This window comes from Amphiura filiformis, chromosome 14 (genome assembly GCF_039555335.1).
Source record: "Amphiura filiformis chromosome 14, Afil_fr2py, whole genome shotgun sequence".
In the NCBI taxonomy this organism is placed as follows: Eukaryota; Metazoa; Echinodermata; class Ophiuroidea; order Amphilepidida; family Amphiuridae; genus Amphiura; species Amphiura filiformis.
Genome location: NC_092641.1, coordinates 46,895,781 through 46,922,806, shown reverse-complemented (window position 1 = coordinate 46,922,806; position 27,026 = coordinate 46,895,781). Strand labels below are relative to the sequence as shown.

At 36.9% G+C, this 27,026-nt stretch overlaps 2 protein-coding genes across 2 annotated transcripts; one reads left to right on the top strand and one right to left on the bottom strand.

Annotated features, from left to right (window-relative positions):
• Nucleotides 1–560: 560 nt before the first annotated feature.
• Nucleotides 561–16,826, bottom strand: LOC140169055 (serine/threonine-protein kinase Chk1-like). Its single transcript, XM_072192336.1, has 13 exons — nt 16,727–16,826; nt 14,489–14,574; nt 13,767–13,866; nt 12,459–12,582; nt 11,910–12,044; nt 9,994–10,182; nt 8,936–9,040; nt 7,938–8,024; nt 6,706–6,805; nt 5,131–5,311; nt 4,226–4,357; nt 2,038–2,139; nt 561–780 (listed from the first exon to the last, which is right to left on the bottom strand). Exons 2-13 carry the CDS (start codon nt 14,551–14,553, stop codon nt 670–672), a joined length of 1,431 nt encoding a protein of 476 aa, XP_072048437.1. The 5' UTR covers nt 14,554–14,574; nt 16,727–16,826; the 3' UTR covers nt 561–669.
• Nucleotides 16,827–17,967: 1,141 nt separating this feature from the next.
• LOC140170202 (uncharacterized) lies at nt 17,968–25,956 on the top strand. The gene is made up of 4 exons (XM_072193534.1): nt 17,968–18,096; nt 20,360–20,607; nt 22,676–22,882; nt 25,027–25,956. The coding sequence occupies exons 2-4, from the start codon at nt 20,383–20,385 to the stop codon at nt 25,186–25,188; spliced, it is 594 nt and encodes a 197-aa protein (XP_072049635.1). The 5' UTR covers nt 17,968–18,096; nt 20,360–20,382; the 3' UTR covers nt 25,189–25,956.
• Nucleotides 25,957–27,026: the final 1,070 nt, after the last annotated feature.

Sequence of the window (27,026 nt, the reverse complement as noted above, 5' to 3'; positions counted from 1 at the left end):
ATGGATTTCAACTGGAAGATCTTCAAACAGGCCTAGTTGAGTTGTGTACCTCAGGTAAAAATAATTTTGGTTTCATTCTGGCATCTTTTAACTCCCTCATGAGAGAGATATCGGTGGGTTACAAAATATTTGTTAACTTCATGCATGTGTAAGATACTGACGCACATAATTGAATACCCAAGAGGAAAAATGGCCCAACTCCATCTCCATAAAATTCCCAATATTTGTTGAAACCATGATTAAGTGTTTTTGGAAGACTATTTTTATAGAGAGTGGATTTGAGCCCTTCTTTTACAAGCAAGGAAGAACTGTCTGCTAGCAATAAAATGCCCAGGTCTAAGTCATTTCTTTAAAATGGTGGAGTTGGGCCCTCCTTCCCACTTAGGTATTCAATTATAATTTAATGTATTTAATTATTAAGCCCATACATTTGAACTGTACACAAGGGCTGTATCAAAGCCTTCTTAAATCACGCATGACCTATGCTTCTCTGACATGAATAGCAGGAAACGACAAGAACATGTAAAAAAAATAAGGGCAGTGATTTATAGTGCTAGTGCGCTACGCACAGGCACAACACCTAGACGTTGATCCACAAGCCTCAGCACACTTTACACAAGTACATGTAGTCCTTGTTACTGTTACCATGGTTACTTCACCAGTCACCAGTTATTGAGGAGTAGGAGTTAGAGTTGGGAAGAGAAGTGGTCCTTTGGTGATAACTGATGTCATTTTGCCTTTGATCTTCACAAATTGTCTCTTGAATTCTAGACCATCACCCTGTAGTTCGGGATAGAACAAAAGAGAAAATTACAATGCCCTACTATGCTTGTTTAATCATAACACAACTAATTATACAGTGTGTGCTCAAAAGTTGTGTATATGCCACTAGATTTAAAACCAGAAAACTTGGACATCTTATACCGACACGTACAATAGTGCCATCTACTATATGGGTGAAAATTGGGGATATTCGGGTCCTTGCCGACGATGCGTGGAAATAAATGAAAACAATTCTGCGTATCATCTGAAGCGTTTCGGTATCGCGTGCAGGTCGCAACAAGAGCATCTCTCAAATGCATCTGGTATGCGATGTCACATTCATACAACAACGACTGCCTGAAACACATTCCGAGCAAAACCGAACACCACCAATTTTTGCTCCATGCATGTTTCAAGATAGCGGTCGAGTCCCAGTTCTCTGGTTTTAATTCTGTGGTATGTACCCAAATAAAGACTCCTTTGATATAGAAGAGAGGGATGGAGATGGAGCAGCAATACTGATAGAGTTTGAAAGAGGAAAGGAGAGAGAAGGGGTGGGGGAGGGGGAAAGATAGAAAGCAAAAGAATGAGAGGGAAAGAGAGAGAGAGGATAAAAAGAGGCTCTCATTTTGTTCTTATCAGCTATGAACAAAAGTTGTTTATCTCCTGCTGCATTTTAATGGGTACAAAATGTAAAACAAGCAATTCTGCATTACTTTAAGACCAACCAGGCCTTGCTGTCTACATTTTAAAGACGGGTGGTCAATTACTCTCAGAGCTGAATCACTCTCTAGTATGTAGTGGTCGAGTCACTCTCTAGGTTTGAAAGATCATTCATACCAATATGAAACAATTACGGACTGTTGACACCTTCTCTTTCGTATTCAGGGATTAAGCCTAATTTATTATGTTAAATACATTGAAAGTATTGAAACTTGGATGTAATTTAATTTGGGGTGATTCGCAGCGAGCGTTATTTAGTGTCTATGGCAAGTGGAAAATGACTCACTAGAAATTGAGTTTGGGCAAGCAATGGCGAGCCAGAGTGATCGCTCACCTCAAACGGCAAGGACTAACAACACTGTTAGAGTGTGTCATGGTTGGAAAACACTTTTGAATATAATATAATTGTGCCCCTTTGATTATGCTGCATCAAGGTCAACTTTTATTCTGTATTAAAAAGTGTTATCCATGAATAATGCATTCCCGAAACTTATGGACACACCCATAACAGACATTCTGTGCCATGACCTCTGACCTGTCTCATTCACTCACCTTTGAGAGCCTGAAATCCACTAAGATTTTGTTATCCATCTCCAGAAGGTTGGCTTTGAATACTAGTTGTCTCTGACGCTTATCTACAGTTGTCACAGTAACCTGCATGAAATTAGAACAAACATTTAAGTAAATTACATTATCTCTGGTATGGACACTTTACCAAAAAACAATAAAACATTAAAGAGGCGTGGTCCGATTTTTCATGTTCCGTTTGGGCGTTAAATATCACTGGGGCAATGAGAAAGGAAGAACAGATGAGTAATTGTATTTTCAACTGATTGAGTGTCCCAGGTTAAAGAAGAAATAAATTTAAAAAAAAAAAAGAGCTTTCTTCTGATACCAAAATTGATGAACAAAAATGGAGGATGAGGCTGTCGATCGGGTTACGGACCGTAAGGGATACAGCTCTTTATAAGCACAGAACAAAAACAAAACATCTTCTAGAAAGTTCTTTGCACATTTTGATATGAGCACACCTGAATGAAGTCAGCAGAAAATTACTTGTTCAAAATTTCAAGACGGCTAAATTTTCTCATAAAAGAAAACTGTCAGGACTTCAGGGACTTGACTATTATGCATGATGGCACACGATCACTGAAGGAAAAGTATCTTGGTGTAGATTAGTCAGAAAAGATCAAGAATACGCTTAAGTCCTTTGGGAACACAACTTCTTGTAAATGCACAAACATCATCAGTTAGTCCACATCAAGGATACCCCCCCCCCCTCGGACAAACATAGTAATTTGTAGTGATGTGGTCGACATGCCTTATGTCGACATAATGTCGACGTCGGCACGTATGCCGACATGTCGACATCAAAAAATCATGTCGACAAAAAAAATTCTTTTTTTTTTTTAGTTTTCAAAAAATATTTTTGGCCAGAAAAGCAAGTTATAGGCCCAAACTGACTTGTTATTCAAGGTTGGAAACCAGAGAAATACTGCTACTAAAAAATAAAAAAAAATGGCAATTTTTTTTACAAAGTTGATGAACTTGTACATTTTGATTACCTTTGCTTCTATTGAACAGTCAGGGACACATTGAATTAGTATGCATTGCTAGCTGTTCAATAGAAACAAAAGTAATTAAAATGTACAACTTTTTCAACTTTGTAAAAAAAAATTGGCATTTTTTTTTTGAGTAGCAGTATTTCTCTGGTTTCAACCTTGAATAACAAGTCAGTTTGGGCCTATAACTTGATTTTCTGGCCAAAAATATTTTTTGAAAATTAAAAAAATTTTTTTTTTTTTTTTTTTTTTTTTTAGAATTTTTTTTATGTCGACACACTGTCGACGTCGGTATACGAATTATATCGACATGTCGACAATAAAAAACGGTGCCGACCACATCACTAGTAATTTGGTTTATGGCATAACCTGTGCAGCTACTGACTGTGGTGTAGACTAATTAGGAGAGAACAAATAGTCCCTCAGAGCTAGGGTAAAACATCGTAGACCTAGCTTAAGTGAAGCCCAAAACTCTGCAGTTTTTAATTACTGCAAAACATCGGAATACTTTGTTAAGTCAGGACATTGTGATCCTCGATAATGAAGAAAAATGGTTTGAGCGGGGTGTCAGGGAAGCCATTTGGGATATAGTGGAGCAGCCAGCCATCAACAAAAAAGGGGGACTTCACTTTCAACTGCACGCGCATGGGACCAAGCTTTGAAAAATCCTCCCAGTCGTTTGTCACATGACCAATCATGTGATGCCTGATGAAGTTTGGATTTACTGGATGCACTGTTGCAAGTGAGTTGCAAATTTTATTTCCAGAATTTGATTTATCTTTACCTAACTGAAGGCAAGTACTTAAATATACCAACTGAGCTAACCTGACTGACAAGATAATGTGGATAATATAATTACATAAATGTCAAATTTTGTAATCGGCAATTACGCTGGAGGAAGAGCATTTTGTTACGGGACACCGTGTTTTAATATGACCTACATAGTCAAATGATTTTCAGAAAAGCATAAGACCACCTGCTAGTTTCAACCCACAAGATTTTGGGTAATGAGAAGTCAATATTTGGTTATTCAATAGCCATCCATGCTTTTATTTAGTCCAATGTTTTCTATTGTTTTTGGAGTAAAAGACTAAATGAACTTTTCCCGAGTACAGATAATAGAAGATGAGGGCATCTGTTCATTTCAATTTACGTAGCGCAATTATGTCTTTACTTACTTGTCTGGGCGTGGTCTTTTTCCATGTGTATCCTAATTTCTCTATACATCTTCCTAACGTCTTCAATGTCTCGTCTGCATCCACCTTGGTGAAGAACCTTGTCATACGTTTCACTAGTCTCTGCATTGGAGTCTGGAAAAGTGCAAATTCAACATCAAAATAGTAAGTCATGTTTCCAGGAGGACCTTCCTAAATAATTATATATGAAAAGATGCAATGAAAATATGCTCGAGACCATATAGCACAAGCCAATATCCCATTTGAAGGCATATGAGGTTGAGACTTTGCATGCATAAAAAAAAACTAAAAGCAAATTCAACAGGGATAACTCTACTTTGTTCTTCTTACAATTGATGAAGACTCATATCATAGTGGCTTGGTATAGAATCATAGAATTGTGTGCATGCAGTTGGGCATGGCACATATGCTAGTCGCGCTATGTTTAGTGTGACAGGTGCGCAATTATGTAAGTTTACACAAGCGTTGGGACTTAACCGATGCGTGTAGTAACAAAAACCAAAGCCGATGAATGCCGGGGGTATACATTAAGTTACCTCCATGAGCGTCAAACTAAGATGGCGGATTTGCGATAGCATTAAGTATGGTGTGATTTTGAGTCATTAATCTTTTTAATATCTTTGGATACAACTCTTTATTTGTAATACTTTTGTATGTTTTTGTTTTTATTTATGCCTTTTGCCCTTCTATGTATAAAGGACCCCTTCGGAAATAAGCCTTTGGGCTGGAAGGGCTATCCTGTGATATCTCCTTGCATTGTTTTTTATGTGTATTATATGTTATTTATCTTAATGCATTTTATATCTATTTACCTTGTATTGTTGTATCATTGTATGTGCAATATGGTGATACCGAATAAAATCAAATCAAATCAAATCAAATCTTACCTGTGACGCTCCTGGTGTGCATTGAAGTTGGCTACTAAGGAACATATCATTGATATGTACTGGTTGTGAGAAGCTTATAGTATGTACAAGATCATCTACAGTACTAGAGCTACCATCCCCAGGTGTATTTGGTGCTTGCGCTATGGGTTGTGAACTTGATACTTTGTTGCATGAGTTGTCCCTATAACAGAAATGATAAATTTTGAAAAATAAAGACAAGCTTAAGATGCAACAAATATTTCCTTGTTCAGGATTTGAACATGACACCTGTCTCTTGTCAAGCTCGCCATCTCTATATATTTATGAAAATTTGACACAGAAAATCACACTGAAAACAACAACGTGGCGACTTGAGGTAATATAAGGCAACTGACGTGAGTGATATTCAGTTACTCTGAGTTAATTTGTACAGTGACTTGGGTGATTAACTTGAGCTAAAAAGTATGCCTACTGACTCAACTTCACATAGATTTTGGTGACTTTTACAACCATCAGGTTTTCAGTATATTTTCTGTGTTGTGACAAGTGGCTAGTGTCTGCTATAATGAGCAAAGATCCAGGGCAGTATTCTGATATCATTAGAACTGGTCAGCTCATTCCAGTGTGTTTAAATCCATTCCAGTGTGATTACTGAATGACCAATGATTTTCAGAGGTGTTCATAGACAATGCCATAGTCGAATTTTGATAAATATTATGTTATTATTAATCATGATGAATGCATTCCGTTGAACTCAAAATTATACTGATATTTATTAAAATTAAAGTGTTCAATAGTAAAATGGTCTTAAAGAGTTTATATAATTAGATGATTAGTGACAATAAAAGTTATTGAATGCAACATATCTTGCATAATTATAATGGCTCACTTCAATACTGAACAATTCTTATTTTGGAATCTACCAGTTTATTGATCGCGAAAGCCCTAATAAAATATCCGACTATGTATTTAGGCTTTTAAGCAGAACTTTACCCTGGGACTTTGGTCTCTAAAACACACTGTCAATCATACTTGTTTATCAATCCAATTTAACCACAAGTACTAAGCATGGTAGTACAAGATGCGCTAAATGTATGTGCATGCACCACTGAGAGTTTAATTTTCGCGCCAGTACAAACATGCCGCAAATTCCATAGATTGTTGTTTACGATGTAGTTAATAGCGATATCTGGGCGACCAATCACAAGCCAGATCCATTTAAAGATGCAGTACATCATGGCCAATTTTAGTTAAGACCAGAAATTGGCCTAACTCTCCATAGAGTCCTGTGTTAAGAATCTGAACTGCAACCCAAAGTAAGTAGTCCACTTGATGCTAACAAACAGAGGGTGACTGAAAATATCAGATGTGAAAATCTATCAATTGCACACAAATTAATACAAATCAGCATTTTATGCTTAAATTTAATAGCCAGAGTATGCAAAATGGGCAAGTGGACTACGGAGAAGTCTAAGGTGTTCAGTCCATTTTTCAGTGTGGTAAGATAATTTGTCACTGTATACCTGAATAACAAAGAACTAATTCAGTGTTATTTTCATTAATGCTTTCTGTTGTGTGAATTCTGTCAATACATACCTTGGAAGAGCTGGTGATGGGGAGAGATCAGTGCCAGAGCAGACCCTCTTGAATGACCCTGAACTTGAAGGAGAGCTGGACGGAACTTTACCAAACACACCTGAAAGGAAAGGATACATGAAGAATCTTACATTTCTAGTAATTTTACTCTACTGCAGTCAGTGCCTATTTAATTGAGTCCTGTTTTATATGGCCAGAGAAGATGAGAAAAGAGGAGATTGCTCGAACATATAATCCGATTACCCACAGTTAACCTCCATTCACTTTTCTTTGTTTTGGGTACTTAAAATACCACTTGAATCTTCCTCTGTGGTAATCTGTTCATCCGCCATGCTCGACTGATTCGGTAGTTCTCTTAGTGGAGAAAATATTCCATACACGGAAGTACATCGTTAAATTCCCAATTTGGCAGTCAAATCATGCTTTTTTTTCTTAAAAAAAATAATACTAACCAGGGTGACCATGATTTTAAAACGAGTGAAAAAGCATTATATATATTGCAACTCCCATTAAAAAAATCAAAAGTTTTGTTAAGTTATGGAAAGTCAAGCATAATTAATTTTCCAGTAAAATTAATATAAGGTCAAAAGAAAAGAAATTTAAACGATAACTTTTTGAATATTTGCGGCAGTTTACGGAAACTTAAAACTAGTGTAATCAGTAATTGAAACGTGTGTCAGTTTTTCCATATACTCCTGTTTTTTTTGTCCAAACGTGTCCAAAAATGCTATTTTGTGCATCCAAAATGAGGGTCTTTTTCACAGGGATCTCGGGTCATACTTAGCAGCCGGTCATGCCAAACAATACAGAAATTATATTTCGCAGTCAATTGACGTAACAAATTAATATCCGGGCATGCGCCGTTTAGAGGTAGACAGTCGTTACTCGCAAAAGCCGCTTATCGTATTAGTTGATCAATCGGATTAGATCATTATTTCCATCAATAGGCGGATGCACACATTATTTATTTGATGTGTGCAGCGAGCGACCTCCTCTTTTATCATCTTCTCTGATATGGCCAATGTTCACTCCTGATGAGGTGGGTACAAAAATGACCATTCCGGGATGTGCTGCAAACTTGGGTTGCATTTTCGGTCAGTTGGTCAATCACTTTTTTTTTTCAAGGTCAATTATGGTATATGGATGTGCAACTTTTTCAAAAATTTTCCCTGTAGCCAAAATTATGAAAATTTGCCAAAAATTTGTGAACAAGTTGTAAATGCCCCATTTACCTTTTGATTTGGTCCACCTATCTTTCTTAATTTGAGCTATGGTGTATCGCCTGTTTGGTGTCTCGCATAAAATTTTCTTCAAAAAAGCTGCAAAAATAAAAAATAAAACATTAATAAGATTTGAGAGAGGAGAAAAAAAGAATTGATTTATGTGAAACGAGAGCCTTTACTTAATAAGGGAAGCGGGCTGTGTCACAACTTGGCAGGGCCCTACTATTTAGTGATTAAGAAGATACCTCAGAAGTTTAACTTAACTTTGACCTGTGACACAACAACACCCGCTTCACAGGTCAATAAACTTTTGCCGCCAGAACATCAGTTGGCAAGTCCGGTAGATCAGATTATAATCTCAAAATCATAGTTATTACTACCTGGATGAATGATATTCTTCACATTTGTTCTTGTATAAAAGAATAAAATATTATGTTCCTTGTTCCAAGAAATGTTTAGTTGATATAAATTCAATATCAGTAAGTGACTTGCTCCCCAAAACCTGGACAAAGGCATCAAAATCATTCTGGCTCTTGGACAGATAGCCGAGTACTTGCGTGCGGCATTCTGTAATTAATGGGGGCTCGTCCGGGAAACATGCTATGGTAGGGGGTATCACATCCTTTATAGAAATTTTCTCTTTTATGCTGGAAATATTTAGTTTTCTTTGAAATTTCACCATCTAAAATTGTTCATTTCCAGAATTATTTTTAATAGCCCCATATCTGGACATTTCCGGAATACCTGCAATTGAATAATCGGTCAATCATACCCATTTTCATAATAGGCCGGGACGGAGCTATGTCATGCCGGTGAAAACAACCAAGTGCCAGTGAATGCAATTTGCGCAGATCAATTAAGGTCACTGGACTGTGTGCCCACTGCAATTCGCAACTGTTACATTTTGCGCTGAGTGCGTGTTTGGAATGTTTTATTTTTGATCTGCAAGTTGTCAGGGAAATTTGCTAAAAATAACCCAAGTCCACTATCTCCTATAGTATCATTACCTAAGGCTAATGGATCAATCTTTCTCCATGGTGATAGGTGCATTTTCTTATCTAACCAATCAGAATACTCCTTACAACTGTAGGTAGGTTCATCCCATGGCAACTCTACAAAAGAAGAAAATGTGAAAATAAAGCAAAATACAAAAACATTAGGAAAGAGATCTGAATGATAAAACTGTACAATTTGACATTCAGATACTAAGTAAACTGTCACTGTTCATACCTTAATTACATGATTATATGTTTCATACTCTTGATTATATTAGTAAAGAGAAGCTGATGTTTTTCAAATTTATGCCTGAGATCCCAATAATATAAAAACTTGATGTATAAAAATCAACTTCAAGCTTCACATGGGTCAATATGTGAAAAAAAGCTCAAATTCCATAGTGTCGCAAACATTATGTGGACAGCGCCTTAAAATATCGAAGCAGATAGACCTGTGACAAAAACAAACTTACAGGTCAGGCGTCATCCTAATCATTCACCTGTTTCAACCAGTCAAAAGCAAATAGCACCAAGCCCTTTGCTGACATTGACTGGTTAAAACAGGTCAAAGATTAGGATGACAAATATATATGATCTATGATTTTGGTTGTTTTTTTCACAGATTTTTCTGCTTCAATTTTTAACCCTTTGAGAACTACCTGCCGATTGGTCAAAAAGAAGTTTTCATTATCAATTCGACCAATCAGCAATATTGTTAGAATAATTCGCTGTCGTAGTGCATGTTAGAATATGACCGTTGCTAGGTCAACTGGATCACGTTTTCTTTGTTCCGAACCACTGATCGAATTGATCACAACACAAAGCCTATGGCATATCAAAATTCGGAACAGGTGTATGAGCCCAGGCTTGGAGCAGTAACCAATGTTTACTAACGTGCACTACGACAGCAAATTTAGCCACACAAAAAATTGGGGTGAATTATTTGCAAAGCTCCATTGTGATTTAAGTGAAGATATAATGCAATTGACCAATCAGAGGCAATCTTAGATCGGCAGGTAGTGCTCAGGGGGTTAAGACACTGTCCATGTGATGTATTTTCAATAAATTACCTCCAGCCAGCATTGCAACTAGGATGATACCACATGACCAGATATCTGCTGGTTCCGCCCTGTATTCTTTCTTCTTTAGCACCTCAGGAGCCACATAAGGTGGGGTACCACAGCATTTCGCTAACTCACGCTCTTTACCCTGGTGTCTGAAGACAGTAGCCAAACCAAAATCAGAAATCTTGAGATTATCTGAGGGAAAGAAAAACAATATGAAATATTTGTTATTGTAAACATGAACTATGATTTTATTGGTTAGACACCAACACCATATATCTCGTGAATATTCATCATGATCTGATCATATTGGTAATATTTCCCATAATTCATTCTGTGCAGTTTGTACAGTTAGTCTAGGTTATTAGGATTTTTCAGAAGTTTTGATGTGTGTCGCACATCTTCATCAGAAGAAAGAAGTCCTATGATGTTGCGATGGACTTGCCCTTTTGTTGACCATTCATAACCTCATTAATAAACGCGATGCGTGCGATCCAATCATATTTTATTATTTGTGAAAACGCGAACCCAAATCGAGGTCATTAATATCTCACAATTGACCGCAAAATGCGTAATTGTTCCAATGTCGCACACAATTGACTTCTGCGTGCGCCCGTGTTACAGCGTCCAACGAACTCTTGTGGCGCTGGCTGCCGTATTTGGATTGCGCGCTACCATATTTGCACAGATTCTGATACGCATTTTTGTTATTGGTCGTTTTGTTTTAGCCTGATCGATTTTGGGAAAGGGAAGATGTAAAAATTGTTTATTTTTACATGACTTTTGAGGAAAATTTTGTGTTATTTTGTAAAGTTAAAAGATCAAAGTGACGGTTATGAATGAGGTTAATAACTTTGCATCGGTTATATGTCGGGCATTGTGAAAAATCTAAACATTTTGCTTTGGACCTCGGAATATCCCTCGGTTCCAAAGGCAAAATGTTTAGATTTTTTTCACAATGCCCTCCAAATAACCGATGCGAGTTATTAACCTCTAATTGGTGACTTTTGGTCGAATGAGAGCAATGTATAAGGATGACAATTAAAATCCTTGGTCACGATTAAAACTGGCAATTTTGTCTTGATTTAGATGACCTCCCTCACTAAAAGAAATCTAACATGGGTTTACTCTCAATTTGAAACGATACATTTTTTTTGTGTTTGGAAACTTCAATCTTCAATCAACAACTGACCTCAACTTCAAAGGAGAGTGTAAATCAAAGAATTAGCACCATTTTTATCAATGGGCTATTACAGTTGCAATGCATACAGCCAATATGGAAGACAAGACCTTAATCTTCCACACAGGGAGTGTGAGTTTCAAATGGTGTTATCTGGATGGGTGATTCCATTTGAAAATCACACTCCCTATGTGGGAGATTATGATCATGTCTTCCATAGGGGGTGTATGGATTTACATACAATCTGAGTGACAATCAAAGCAATAAAAACACAAATCATCCTCAACCAGAGTATATTCTTGGATTAGAAATAAAGAACCCAAGTATTTGAAACCTGAGACATGTTTCTATGCAGGTGGTGCAGCGAAAAACAGAGGATTGTGTTGTGGACTTGAGTAAGGCATTTCGCCTCACCTTAGCCAGGGGATAATTATAATCATTATAATGTTTTAATGAATCCAAGTGTGTGAAAATATTGGATCCAAAACATAATAATGATAAAATTGGATGCTTTACGCCCAATATTTATTGGTCTCGCTGCGAGTTGACGTATCAACCAATAAAATATGGGCTTAATCGATCCAATTTTATATGAAAGTGCTGAGTGGAGCTACACTACGTTTATGCCCTTGCAGATGAAACTGATGGATCCCTGTGACAGTGGAATAATTGATTGTAAAGCACTTTGAACAAGTTTGAAAGACGCTATAAAATGCTTCCATTTTTTTGCTTCAGAACTTACCATTTTCATCTAGCAGTAGATTTTCTGGTTTCAAGTCTCTATGTGTGACGCCCTTCCTGTGTAGATATTCAACACCAGCCATGAGTTGTGTGAAGTAACGATGAGCTTGCCTCATCGGCATCCCAAGATCGGGTTCTGTGAGAGTACAAACCAAAAGTTTGATGTCTTATAAATGAAAGTGATTTTGTTAGGAAGCTGACCTCATCTCTCCCTCTCTGAATTGTAACTGTGAAATCTTGACAATTTCAACCACAAAGAATCAACTTTAACCAATATTTTAACTAGTACAAACGTAATCAGATTTTCTGACCCCTCCCTCTAACAAATGGACTTTCGTCAATAGGATGTCTAATTTGGCCCTATAGCTCTGTGCCTCAATAGTTATGGATGGCTCTTTTAATCATACATACCCTGAACATTTGCTTAATGCTTTAGTTTTTATGAAAAACGATAAACCGTTCCCGCCCGTCCCAGGAGCAAACTGGCCGTCTCAAATGACAGCCAGACGGGTGGCTAGCTAAGACCCTGGTGCCTAAGGTTTAGTCTTACCTATCCTATCAAATAGTTCTCCTCCGCTGGCATACTCTAAGAATAAATACTGGATGGTTCCCTCCTTCCTCTGTCCATAAAACTTGATGATCTGTGGATCCGATAACATCCGATGGACACATACCTACAGGAAAACAAAGACAATGACAATCCTTAGGGTATCTTGGGCCACTAGTGTAGTGTCAATGCGCCAAACTCTTTATCTTTCTCATTTCTTCAAATAAGGTAATGATTCAAAACAGATCATTAAGTGCCAAGATCGATATAAAATTGGATGGATTGAGCATGATACCTGAATTTTTGGGTTGAGCTGGAGTTTTCAAATATTGTGCGAGACAAAGTTAAGCGAAATATTTAAAAACTCAAGTGAACACCCTCAATTTTTAAAAACTCTAGCAAAAAATATCCATCCAATTTTATCATTACTGTTTTCAGAATAAATAGTCTTCATAAATAAGCAAATGCAGCTACTGTTCGTTCGAGTGGCGAATTAATGGGACAGCTAGGTTTTGTATAAAAGTATAGGATGCAAGATTCTAAAAACATAATAATGATCGAAACTGACCACAATCAGATTCTGGTTGTCATCTTCCTACATATGGGATGTTTAGAAAGAAGAAGCACAGTGATTTATAGTGCGCTACGCAAAGGCACAATGCCTAGACGTTGATCCACAAGCCTCAGCACACTTTATAGGCTGTCGCTGACCACTACTATAAAACCATTTAACAATCAACACAGGGACTTGCAGCTAAGAAGCGCACACCCTAGACATTTCACAATAGACTTTTGCAATCAGGATCAGCATTTAGGTTACGATAGACAATTAGCAGTAAGTTCCTTGTCCAGGGGAATTTAAAGCAAACTCAATTATTTACACGTGAGTGTACTAACCACCACCGGGCCTCGAACGAACCCACAACCTGTGTCACCATAGTCGAATGCTTTATCAATGGAGCTAACTAGGAGTAAGCTTTTATTTATTGACCATTCTATAAAGCCAAATTTGTTAACTAGACTAACCTCTCAAATCTTTGAACAAGTTCATTAGGAATGTTGATATCAACTGTGAATTTTGTTCATTTTGAACAATTCCAACTCCATTCTCACTCAACAACATCTTTGACCAACTCACCACGCCCTCTATGGTGCTTCCTGTTGCCTATAAAAGCAAGCAGTCAGATGTGATGAGTTGCCAGTCTGAAGAAGCCACTATTGTAGTGGTGAAACGTCACTAAAAACGTGAGAAAACCAACTTCGTTTTTACTTGGAATTGTTCAAAATGAACAAAATTCACAGTAGACTAACCTCTTTTCTCACTGCCTCTGATGCTCCTGGAGATTTATCTAGATGTAATATCTTGACAGCCACCGCCTCCTGAGTTGTTCTATTCACTGCTAATTTCACCCTGTCATAGTAAGAAAACAGTTGTTCACAAGTTAGTTACGTAAATTGATAGTGACTGCGATGACTGATGAATGATGATGAGGATGAGGAGAAGAATAAGATAATGGAGAGGATGAAAGGAAGAAAGGAGGACAAAGAGGAAAGGGGAATAGAAGAGGACGACGTGGGGAGGAATAGGAGAAGAGGTGGAAGAGGAGAAGAGAGGAGAGGAGAGGAGGAAGAAGATTTTCATGACCATATTTGTAACCAAATTGGAAAATGCATTCAGATGAGTACAAAAAAGCCTAGTATTGGTCTTAGTCTTTGAGATAGCTCTATTATTTTAAGAAAATATCTAAAAACTTGGGACTTTTTATGTTGAACTTAAAAAGCTATGGCCTATAGAGCATTAAGCAAACTACTGTATAGCGAGACTTTTCGCGGGTTTAATGTTTGATGTCAAACAGGCAGCCGCAAATTTTTAACCCAGCGAAAATATTTATTACACATAGTACCAAAATGTAAATATATTTGGAAACACAAATTAAACACCCACTAAACTGTCCAAAGTTGATATATAATTGCGAAAAATTAACCCTGCGAAAAATTAACCCTGCGAAAATGTCCCACTTTATGGTACTCACTCGCCATAAGCTCCCTCTCCAAGTGTCTGTACAAAGTCCCAGCCATCGACAAACGGTGTGACCATTATGTGTTGTATACACTCAATCTGAAAAAGGAATACAAATTATACATTTGTATAAAATAAAAACAGCTTAATTGCAAAATATCCATCCTCCTAAACAAAATGAACTTGCAGTATGGTTTATTTTCAGTACATGCATGTAATTATTGTAGGAAGTAGTGTCTGTGATATTATCACACTAATTTATTTATTGTTCGTAGTCTTTGTACTACTTTATTGTTCTGGTGTCACTCTGCCACTTGCAAGCCACTGCTCACTGATGATGTCCTTTCTGAGTAACAAATGAATACATAAAATGACAATCTATGTGTATGGGACCCAGGCATTGTTAGTCGAAGCAGCCAAAAAAAATTAAAATCAATATATTATTGAAAAATAACATGTTGTTGTTTGCAAAAATTCATTCTACAAATCATATACTTTGAAAACTTGCTTCACTTATTGTTGTTAATGAGTTATGTATGTTTTGCAAAAGTGTTGTTGTTTCAGCCCTCTTTACAACATAACTCAAGAACCACAGGACCTACAAAAGTATATCTGTGATATTTGAATTCTTCTACACACTTGCTATAAAATGAACGATGATGGTTCGTTGTGGTTCCTTCTCATCTACTATTTCCATGGTCTAGCCAAGAATTTGCTCACCGATAGCTTCACATTCTAGACTAGGCTAGAGACCATTGCATTTAAAATCTAGTCATATTCGCTGAAGCATGGCACCATGTAAAGCAATGGAAGTTCAGGCGCTTGCATCAAACCTGTTGCCAAAATAACACTTCAGCAAAATTTTAGACTGTCCAAAATCGGCAAATCTTGCTCATAAGTTACAGTTGACTTATTGAAATAACTTTATCCAAATTTCAACATTTAACAGAATAAATAACCTCCGGCATGTCAAAGCAAAGCACTCTAGCATCGAATGCGTAACTATCGTGTGCAAATTCGAAGCTGGAGTTCTCTATCCTCAAATCCAATTTTGATTATCAGTGACCTGGAATGAGACTTAGCTCAAGATACTCTAGCTAAAATACAGGTTTACATTTTATACTATCTCACATTAACTTGCTGTATTTCAGCTAAAGCGCCATTGGTAGAGAACCAGGGTTTTTTTTGAGAACAATACTGTTACGTAAGAAGAAACCCGCCTCGGAACCCGCCCTACTCATTATTTCATTGTACTTATTGCAATTTGCCATAACACATTACGTAATCAACACAAAGCTTTTGTGAGGACGTAGTGAGTGGATAAGAAACTGACAGTGGAGGATACAACGACACACTGATTTTTAGTTGTCAATCATGACTTGCCGCAACGTTTTAGTATTTTACTGCATGGCATTCCGCAAGAACCATGACAAATTATGCCGTATTTTTCCAAAGATCATCTCATATGAAGTAAACTGAATGCTAGACCTGCTTGCATGTCTTCGGTCCTATCCTTCAACATACTGACATTTACTGGCCCGATAATGTCATAATGTTAAATAAAGATACCGAGTTACAGTTACTGGAACTAGCTGAATGCGATCTGTACTTTTGTAACATTCTGATCGCTTTTGATCACATATTATCGGCGAATTTGCTTGCAAACATGTGAGTTCATGTTGTGTAAACATAAAATAGCATGCATGCATGGTCACAAATGAAATTACGATGCAATACAATGAATGGCATGCAATTTCAATGCGCAGCAGATCTATAGAAATCAGGCTGCCCGCTTTTAGGTAGAATTAGACTACAACTGGATAGACTTCTCGATCAAGTTGTTACCGTATACCGTACTTGTGACTTTAATTTTTTTTTTATGCAATATATATTTTTGTTCATTTTTTTCGGGAATTTTTTTAAATCACGATATTTGCAAGCCTGCTGACTGAAACACAGTAAAATATATCACATTATAAATTTGTATATGTGTATTTTGGATAGATTTCTCGTGCTTAGGATTCTGATGTAAAGCTGATCTCATTCATGATGAAAAGCATGACATGACGAAATTCAGAAATGGTTCCAAATTTGGCACCACGTCACCCGGGCATGTCACAGTCCGACCATGCAAAAACATTCATAAAATGGTAGGATCTGTTGGCACTTGAATTTCAAAAAGAGGCATATAAGCACTGTGGAAAACACTTAAAATATTAATAAGTTTGAATGGTCACTACTTACGACTTACCAACAAAATTTGTGATTTAAAACCTGTCAAAATAACACAGTCATGAAACGCGCGAAATCATATGTGTATGACGAGCTTCACATAGTCATGTAATTATCGAAAGGGCGCACAACACTAGATACCGTAATTTTATTTATGACTGCGGTGCGGTGTATATCGATATTAAATATCGGTATATAAAAGCATCGAGATAAAAATAGATAAAAGTATACATATTTAGAATGGTAAAGACTTTATAAATTAATGTGTGAGGTAAATTTGTTATTTTGGGCACAAAATCCCCCAATTTTTTATTAAGTTTTAAAAACTAGACAAAAATATCTAGGAGCTGTTTTTTTTTTTATCTTGACCAAATTTGAGAAATTTGCACATAAAATTATTAAAAATGCATAATTTTCAAAAAATCAAAAAAAAATCCGATTTTCGCCCAAATTTCAATTATTTTTGGTGAAGTTGATCAAAATTCAAAAATAAGGCTTTGGCCGATGAATAGGGCGAAAAAAATTGTTAACTATCGTTTTAATACCTCACAAAAATTTTGTAGGCCCCTATGCTTCTTCTCATCTTCTCTGGTCATTACAGACACTATTTTGGCCCCGTGATCGGCATTTTGGTGGAAAACGTTAAACGGGTTCCTAGCCTTTACTAGCCTTTGATTTCCGATTTTCTCTTTCAGTTCCCCCCCTTTTTTTTTTTTTTTTTGCTGGCTACGCTTCTGTGTAAGGGCTGTGCAATAATTATGAGCCGTTCAGAAATTTTAAAAATCTCCGAAAGGCTCGCCAGAAATCCCCCCTCGGCCTGGGGATCCCAAACCTTAGAGGTCTAGATATATGTTGCGAGCGCAGCGAGCATGAAAATTTGCATATTAAAGCCCCAGGATTAAAGCATTTCCGTACTGTTTTCCTAAGCCTTTAGAGCGTTTCATTTAAAAGGCGTCCCATAAATTTGTGCTGCTTCCCCCCTCCCTCTCGGCTGGCCAAAAATTGCTCCCCTCCCCCAATTCTTGCACAGCCCCTGATTGTAAGTAAAAAGAAAACAGCCTATTGATTACTATTAATGATGGGCATTGTCAGACCTGGAGACAAATTAGCAAATCTGTAAAAGTTTTTTTCTCTTTCTTTCCACTGCTGGATCTGAAATAGTAAAAACATTTAAAAATTACATGAATCAAGTTAAAAGGGTGTGCGCCCCTAAGATAAATAGATGGGCGACGCGCTATTTATACCTTGGAAAAACAAAATTTCAATTTTCGACCAAACAGGGAAACCATGCAGTAAGCTTAAGCTTTTTTTACTTTTTTTAGAGTGATTCTGCAAGAAAAATGATCTAAAAAATTAGATCTAGGAACATTTTACATTACATTGCCGGTGGTAAGTACATGTACATCATGATTAGTCTTGCCAGCAAGCCCAGCAAGACTTCAGTCTTTATCATAAAACATCTACTACGGACGAGAGTATATCATGGTTACAGTTACTGGAACTACATCATGTTTTCATAAATTTGGTTTTGATTTTGAGTACGAAAATGTTATAATAAAGTAAAGGGCACCAATTAATCTGCAAGAATTTTTTTGTACATAAACATTATGTAGCCAGAGGTTTCCAGTGACATAAAAATCTCAACTTTTTTTGAGAAAAGGGTGGGGGGATGATGCTAGCCCTAGAACTCTGGCCATAGTATCCGTTTTTACTTCTACTAGGGCCAGAGAAACTTACATTGAAAAATTTGTTGGAGATGCTTGAACGATCCAGTACAAAAAATGACAGCATTTCAATGCTTGATCGAGGTCACTAATTAACATGATAAAACCCACTTGAGAACACACAATCGCCGGTCATTTCTAAAGATGCATTTATACTCAATCGCTTTTGGAGAAACCTGAATCGCACGCATGGTCAGTGTACTAAATCGCCGTCGTATTTGCCTGCTGAGCATGCGCATGATTCGCTGTTTTTCAAAAGCGACACGTAGGCCTATATTGACACCCTCTATCTGTCGGTCAACGTTCTCTAAAATTGCACACATAACTTGTGTAGTTAGCGACAATGATTCAGTCTGGGTATAAACACAGCTTTACACAATGACTAATTTACATAGGCACAAAAGACCGTGTTCATGTACCGTTACTCAGCCAAACATGGCAGAGTAGGTCCCGGATCTTCTGTACATGTTCCTATCTCCTCAACGTTATACCTTTCCAACTAGGAAAGAGATACGAAAGGCGAACGTCTAGATGATGCTGTGGATCACGAAATGCCCTTTTAATATTGTTATGAAAATGCAGTGATTTGAGATCCCGGTTTAAGATTATGTTTTTAGCTTTTTTTGTTGTTCATCCACAGGAACAAGGAACAGGAGGAAAAGAAATTTAAAAAAAAAAAAAAAATTACATATATCTCGCAGCCAGTTTCGAAAAGACTGGTCCCAACCCGTCGCAATGTTCAAATGAATGGAATGGAAGCTTCAATAGAGGCTTTCTTGGGTTATCAAATATATATAAATACCTAGTGGGGATTATGCACTTTCAGTTTCCCACACGTTTGAATGGGAATTGGATTGCGTACTTTTTCGATGTCTAGTGAGCAAATTTCTTCAATATTTTGAGAAAATGATGTCAAATTTTCTATTCTACATGTCTTTTGCCAATAGTATGTTTAAAGTTGTAATTTTGTGTTTTTGATCATAAAGATCGGATATTTTCGTTCGATTCAATTCTGAACCCTTCGCAAGGGTGCCGATTTCGCAGAACTTTGACGATAATTTTGCCTTTTTGGACACTAAAATGCATCCGATCCTTAATTTTGTTTCAACCGAGTCTTAAATTAGCAAGCACAATAATGTTGGTACCACTTTTATATACATTGATGAAATTTTAAAGATTTTTTTTCAAGTTTCTAACCGGCGCAAATCGTTAAGTGTGTATTTCCCATTGACATCCAAAATGGCGTAAGCCAGTCCTCAATATACATAGGTACGGTGTATATAGGACTGGCAGGCGAGTCTAATAAATACCACAGCTATTATGAAATGATGTTGATTTTTTCGTGGATATCTGCTGAAAAATGTCATAAACAGAGGATGCTAGTAGCTAGTGCCGTACTATTACGCTGACTTTCGTATTCGGCGAGGCTCCTCGTTTGTTTACAAACAGAGAGGTAGACAAAGGGGCCTGTCAAAACTGTTCCGCTTGTCCAAATACTCGAGTATCAAAAGGATTGTCCACAATAGAGTGATTCACGCATAACATGAATAGGGGATTAAAAACTGTGAAGTAGGACCATGTGCTTCCTTTGTCCAATTTGCCATCAAGATTTCGAATGAAAACAGTTCAGACCCAGAACACGATCATGTCAGAAATTAATATTTTGTTCTGGGTCTGATTATTCGGACTAGCTAGGAGCATGAAATCCTCCTTTAGTTTGGCCATATTGAAGGATTAATATATTTGCTTCAAATGTGTTCATTGAATTTTTTATCCCTCCCCCCTCACTTTTTAGATTCTCGAGCGCCCTGGGAAAAAAAATCTGTGTCCTTGCCCCAGGCGCCACAATCCCTAGTTACGTCAACATGACTTTATGAGTGAATATTAGGCACATATTGAAATTTCGTTATCTGGTTAAATTGAAACAGCTTCTGGCAACCATCAGTTGATTATGGCTCAACCTGACCCCAGTCACCATAGCAACCATCATCACCATGGAGACAGCTGTTGTCAACAATCTACCGCACCAAGGAGTGTATACCAGACACTGGATGAGATGGACTTTGAGAGGGGTTTATGGTCCGCCGCTGTAGATGGTGAGGTAGATAGAGTGCGGAAGTTTCTGGATAAAGGCGAGGACCCGAATACCATGGATAAATCAGGGTTTGCACCTTTGGTATGTTAGTTTGCTATTGGGCTATTCCATTTAAAATCCACACTACCCCTGTGGAAGATTTAGCTTAAGTCTTCAACAGAGGGAGTATAATTTTGGAATACATCACTCCAGCTGTTGCTGATTAACCTTGACGAATTACAACTAAAAAACATACTCCCTCTGTGCAAGATATTTTCAAAATCTTCCACAGAGAGTGTGGATTTCAACTGGAACAGCCCAATGGTAGTCAGAACAAGATCGCTATAATCAAAGACAGAATAAAAAAGACCATTTGCATCTGATGTCATCCGTCATCAAACTCGGGCACGTTTTTTTTACAAGTGTTGTAATGATTGAGTTCCTAAAAGTGGCAGCAAAACAGCGTGGCTCGTGAATAATTTTGTACAGGTCTTCAAATATACAAACCGTCTCAAAAGTTAGGTCGTTGTAATAGGAAACTTTCTTTCCTGAAGGCACCATGTCAACAATGCCTAGAAAAGTTGCTTTTTGCCTTGGAAAAAGTACTGTAATTTTTCACTTTTTTCATTGATTCCTTTTCTCTGATCGGCACCAAATGAATCAACCTTTCTTTTACATGCTACTAACCAATCAAAGGTCGTGGAGAGTTTGATTCTGTCTATAAAGATTATTATAATAGAGGCAGATCTGAACAGATTCAGCATTTGAAAAATGATTAAATAAGGGTGGGCCAGAGCTGCAAGACTGAAAGAGATGCATAAATTGTATGTTTAAAAAGTTTAAGGGGGAATAATACCCTGATTTTCATCAGTACCCCTCTTCTTTTTTTTCTTGCAAATTTATAAAGTTCATCAATATGTTCATCACCTCATGTCATGAACTTATAAATAAAGTGTTTTTAAACCATTTTAGTAAGTCATTTTAGCCCTATATATTTTTTGTTTACTGTATCCTAGTAACTGAGATGTGTGTTTCATAACAAACCATAATTTATTCTATTGAATATGTCCAAGTAGAATACATGAATAGAATACATTAAATCCTTTGTTATACTATCTATAGAAATGTACTCACTGATTATAACACTGAATAAATTTTATTACGCCTAATCTCTTCCACATAGACAATTTAATACTACACCATGTATGTATCTTCTATAATGTGTTGTTAGGAAAAGAGATTAAAAAAGGCTATAAGGTCATCAAAGGTCAGGTTATAGGTCAATTGGTTCAGGTCAAATTCAGGCATCAATTTTGAATACATGTGATAGTCTGTGATATCATACATGTCATAATGAGGCATCAATTTTGATATTTTGTCTGTTACTGGATATATAATGGAAATGTGTGAGGTGGATATACTAAAATACTCAGTACCTTGGGATGTAAATGGTGAGTACAATTATTTAGATTGTCTAGTTGAGATGGATTGGGCAAATAAATATAAAATAATTACCAAAATCACAAAAATGAAGCTTACGGAAAACTACCTAATATGGTGGTATAGGTGACAAAAAATACAATCTTTTTCAACATTGCTGTAGTGTGGTTGTGGTAACCTGTTACCTATGGCTTAATTAAGTTTCAGTGAAATAGTGTCGCAAGTTCAAAATACAAAATATAGCTCAACATTGAAAATAGAAGCATTTTAACCGGTTCGTTTTTTGATAGTTGTGGAGCACCAAATTCTTGTGGAGCACCAAGTTCATGAAGTCATTAAAAGAAATCAGGGACCACTTATTCCCATTTTACATATCAACATTATTTCCCTAATGTGTTAGCAACACATATCCAAAATTTTAACAAAATCCGTTGATAGTAAGCTTTCCAAAATGAAGTGAATTTAAAATATCAGTGATGTACCACTTTTTGGCTTATACCATTAGAAGTATGTACGCGTCATTGATACTGATGCCACCAATTGAACGAGAAGATTTGCCCTTCATTTTGCATACCACTTTGTCCAATTTCTTTTCTCATTTCTTCACAAAATGCAAAAAATGCAAAAAAATGCAATGGGTGTAGTACCCCTTAAAGTAACACTTAAAGGTCAAATATATAGTGTTCCGGGGATTTATTAAAAATGTGTAATATATTATTTACTTTTGCAGCACTATGCCTGTAGAAATGGACACAAAGAAATTACCAGTATGCTGCTGCAAAAAGGTGCTAATCCAAATGTACAGACAAGATCAGGGGGAGCAACTCCACTTCACAGAGCAGCATATGCAGGGCATATAGATATCATAGAGTGTTTATTGTCCCATGGTGCAACTCCTAGTCTTTGTGATGAAGATGGAAAGTCACCATTACACAAGGTGAGTTTCAGAGGGAGTGACTCCAATACACAGCAGCATATGCTGGGTAGTATACATGTAGATATCATAGAGTGTTTATTGTCCCATGGTGCAACTCCTAATCTTTGTGATGAAGATGGAAAGTCTCCATTACACAAGGTGAGTGTCAGAGGGAGTGACTCCACTTCACAGAGCAGCATGTGCAGGACATATAGATATTATATAAGATATGATATCATATATAGAGTGTTGTCCCATGGTGCAACTCCTAGTCTTCTTGATGAAAATGGAAAGTCTCACTTTTTAAGTTTTAAAAAGTTGCTATACTTTTCTGCAAGCAATTATAGATTTTTAAGAGATGTTTGAGTTTATTTTGGGGGCAAGATTATCCAAAAAATGTATTGGTATTTGTGTACATCCATATCAAAACTATGCACTTGCCGGCTGCTAGGTGTGTCTCTTTTTACATAATAGCTAACAATAAATACCAGACTCATCTCAAGTGGAGGTCACTTCAAATCATCCCAAAGTGTCATGGTTTAAGAACGTTCTCCATATTCCCCAAATCATGTGACTTGACCTCCAAGTTGAGATGAGACTGGTATTATATAAATACTACATGGTTTGAGGGGAAACAGGGGAAACAATTTTTCCCCAGAGGTACTGGCTACAGGCCTACCACCCCAAACCCGAAGGGTAAGGGGTAGTAGGCCTGTAGCCAGTACCGATGGAAAAATAGTGAGCCTATTTCCCTGAAAATACCATGTAGTATTTGTTTTATTATACCTCATACATATTTATGAGAGAATGACACCAATTCATAACATTTAATAAGAAAATAGGTGCTAGGCCCCCAGGCTAGGGCCTCCAATTATTACGATCTTCATGCGCATGCTTACCTGTTTTAAACTTGAAGTTAAGCTTTGGATTTGAGAGCTCCTCTGCACATGCGATTCCCTTCTCAGCTTCACGGCTTTAATCATTGATTAGGTGTTTCGAGAAACCTTTTGCAAAATTAGTTCTGCAATATCTGCTTCGGAAGCACTTGGCTTCATGACTTCTTTCCATGGATGCTGCCATAATTTTGTTGTTGCTATAATAAATTGGGTAATTCGTGTTTCATCATACAAAGAACCATGATACAATATAAAAAGTCCTAATTTCGCGGATCGAAAAACACGCGTACGAAAGGGAGTGCGAACTTTTGTCTGTAAGGATGATGATATTGTGAATAGGGGGGAAAATGATCGTCCAAAGAGATATGTCATACTGGGGATAGGTCAATCTACTTGGGTTGTTTCAAGTTGCGATCTTACCAAAAATAGGGATCTTTCAATGAGACTGGAAAAAAATGTTGGTCAAAATATCAAAGTTGATACAAAATTTTTCAAAAAGTCATCAAAATTTGAAATTGTTTGAAAAATTTGAAGAAAATAACGAAAAACTGGGTCATTCGGTGAGAGATTTTCAGAAATTTGTCCTAAATTCTTGAAAAAGGGGGGTCTTTTGGTGACAGAAAAAAAAGGGTCATTGGGTGAGAGGGAGTTGAAAAATGGGGGTCAATGTGGCCGCACATCCTGTCACCCATTTTTAGTGAGTGCCCCCAGGTCTGCTGCATTAACCCCTCTATATTACTTCACTTAAAAACTTTTATTCTGCCATATTGGTCCAGTACATGTTCTTGCTACTGGTATGACATAATCCAGTACTACCAGCTGCGCAGGGGGAGTGGAGGTATATGTGACATGATCAAGGGAATGAGTCACATGTCGACCCTGGTCGAAAATGAGTTTTACATATGTTTCTAAAGAGGACATTTAGGGCTTTAAGAAACTGAAAACCCCATGTTCGTATTTAAAAAACTTTTCTTTGCAAAGTTACGTTAATTTATTAATCGCTGAAAACAATATAAAACAAAAGAATTTCAACACTTTCTTTGCCAATATCTCAAAATCAATGTTAGCGACATCCGACTCATTTCCCTTGATCGTGTCGCATATTTACGTGCTGGTCACTCCACCATGATTAGATGCACACTTCAGGGCTCATTGCAGAAGCACCCATGTAGCGATCCCTGGCAGATTTGGTGTTTATCTGTACAATTACACTTCATTTGCAAAAAGAAGACAACTTCACTTATTTTCATTATTTTGTTTTTTCTTTAGGCAGCAGAAAGAGGACATACAAATATCTGCAAGAGACTTTTGGAAGCAGACCCAAGCATTCTTCATATCAAGGATAAGAGGAATAACTTGCCTGTTTTCTATGTGTCCGTCTCCAATAAAGAACTGCAAACTATACTTCATCATGACGCATCGGGGACATAAGGTGGTGTGATGTTAAGAGGGTGCAACACTAAATCACTCCGCATTTTATGCAACAACGAAATTTGGCTAATATAGTCCATAGTGAATATGAGATTGTAGCGACCATATAGACATGTTCACTTTAAATCACTCAATATCGGCTCATATGAATTCGACAAGTGTCTTTAATGATAACATGCAGAAAAAAACTGGACAATTGATCTCAAAAGCAATTCTCTGTGGCGGATTAAGAGAAAACCTGATTTTGAAATGTGAGTGGTGAGTTTAGTATATTTTTCGCTCTCTTTTTTTTGCACCGCAAAATAGCGAAAAAAGTCAATGGTCATCGATATATGCCGACAAAAGTTTTGGAATCTAGAGAAACAGAGCTTTAATTTGATACCAAATTTATTTTGCCAAGTATTGCAGTGACGTCAGAAATGGCGTTTGAAGTAGGCCAAATTCACACGTTATCCTATGGGACTCTGAATTAGTGTTGCGCCCCCTTAATAGCATTTTTGGAGTGTTTTTATAAAATGATCAATTTATTGAAATGGGATACACATACACCCCCACACTGACAAAGAAACTTGAAAATGAATGTCTAAGCCACGCAAGGTTTTAGGGCTTGTCAACAGTGTTTCTATCTACACACCACTGACAAAGAAACTTGCAAATTAATGTCGGAGCCAGGCAAGGTTATAGTTTTTCTGCAGTGTTTCTATTCTATATACTTCCATGCACACACCACTGACAAAGAAACTTGCAAATTAATATCAGAGCCATGCAAGTTATGAGAGCGCACCACCAATGATTGTGCCATTGGATAACACAGGAAAATACGCACGTTTGGATGCCGTTTTGTCACTGCAAAAACGTAATATAGATCAAAAGTTTGGTATCAAATTAAAGCTTATCACGTGTAGAATATTATTCTTTTAACAGAATATATTGGTGACCATCTACTTTTTTTGCTATTTGGCCGCAAAGAAAAAAGGTGCAAATTTAACCCTAAAAATCACTCAATTTTTGAAACCGGACGTTGTTCAAATTCGCGCCAAAACTTCACCTCTGAAATAAAATATTGGGATTTTTTCTCCGATTCTTTCATGCAGACACTTGTCGGAAGCAAATGAGCTGAAAACGAGTTTAATTTTGACAATATCTATAGAAAATAAAGCCGCAACAAGCTGAAATAAGCGGTGGACTATTTTAACCGAATTTCACTGGTACATAGATCGTGGAGTGCTTTGGTGGTGCGCCTCTTATAAACGTCATTAGTTATCAAAATCCATTTTTTACATTTTGAAGTAAACTAGAGACAGTTTCTAGTCATTTCCCAAGATTTCATCCCTCTGCGCCATTCCGTTCGGAAGAAATGATGCTCTAAAATCAGCTCCGAATCACCAAAAGACCCAAATTTCAACGTGTTTATCAACATGCAGAAGTTTGCAGAGGTTGGACACAAAATTGAATGTTTTATGCAAAAAGATAGTCTTTAATTTTAATCTTTTTAATTGTGAAAAGTACTTTATGTGTGTACAAATATTTTGAATACCTTAAACATAGGCCTATTTACAAAATTGAGTCAAATTACCCCCCCCCCCCTCTCGTTCTCTATCTTCAAACTAGGCCTACTTTTATTTTGGCATTTTAAGCAAAAATACACGTTTTATACGTTATTCTGATTTGGTATAAATCTATAGCAAAAGCGCTCATATAAGTAGATTTTTGATGCTTTTCTTAACGTCAGAGACTTGTATTATTGGATAAAAAAAAAAAAATTATTGCTAAAACTAATCACAAACGTTATTTCAAGCATTTGCGAATGAAATAAAATGATTTATTAAGATTTCGCC

Excerpts from the sequence above, each read along its gene's own strand:
- LOC140169055 (XM_072192336.1), bottom strand. The coding sequence starts at position 14,553 with ATGGTCACACCGTTTGTCGATGGCTGGGACTTTGTACAGACACTTGGA. Across the intron at positions 8,025-8,935 it reads GATTGATCCATTAGCCTTAG|CTTTTTTGAAGAAAATTTTA; the intron begins GTAATGATACTA and ends TTATTTTTGCAG. Across the intron at positions 2,140-4,225 it reads AAAAGACCACGCCCAGACAA|GTTACTGTGACAACTGTAGA; the intron begins GTAAGTAAAGAC and ends AATTTCATGCAG.
- LOC140170202 (XM_072193534.1), top strand. The coding sequence starts at position 20,383 with ATGGCTCAACCTGACCCCAGTCACCATAGCAACCATCATCACCATGGA. Across the intron at positions 20,608-22,675 it reads AATCAGGGTTTGCACCTTTG|CACTATGCCTGTAGAAATGG; the intron begins GTATGTTAGTTT and ends TTACTTTTGCAG. Across the intron at positions 22,883-25,026 it reads GAAAGTCACCATTACACAAG|GCAGCAGAAAGAGGACATAC; the intron begins GTGAGTTTCAGA and ends TTTTTTCTTTAG.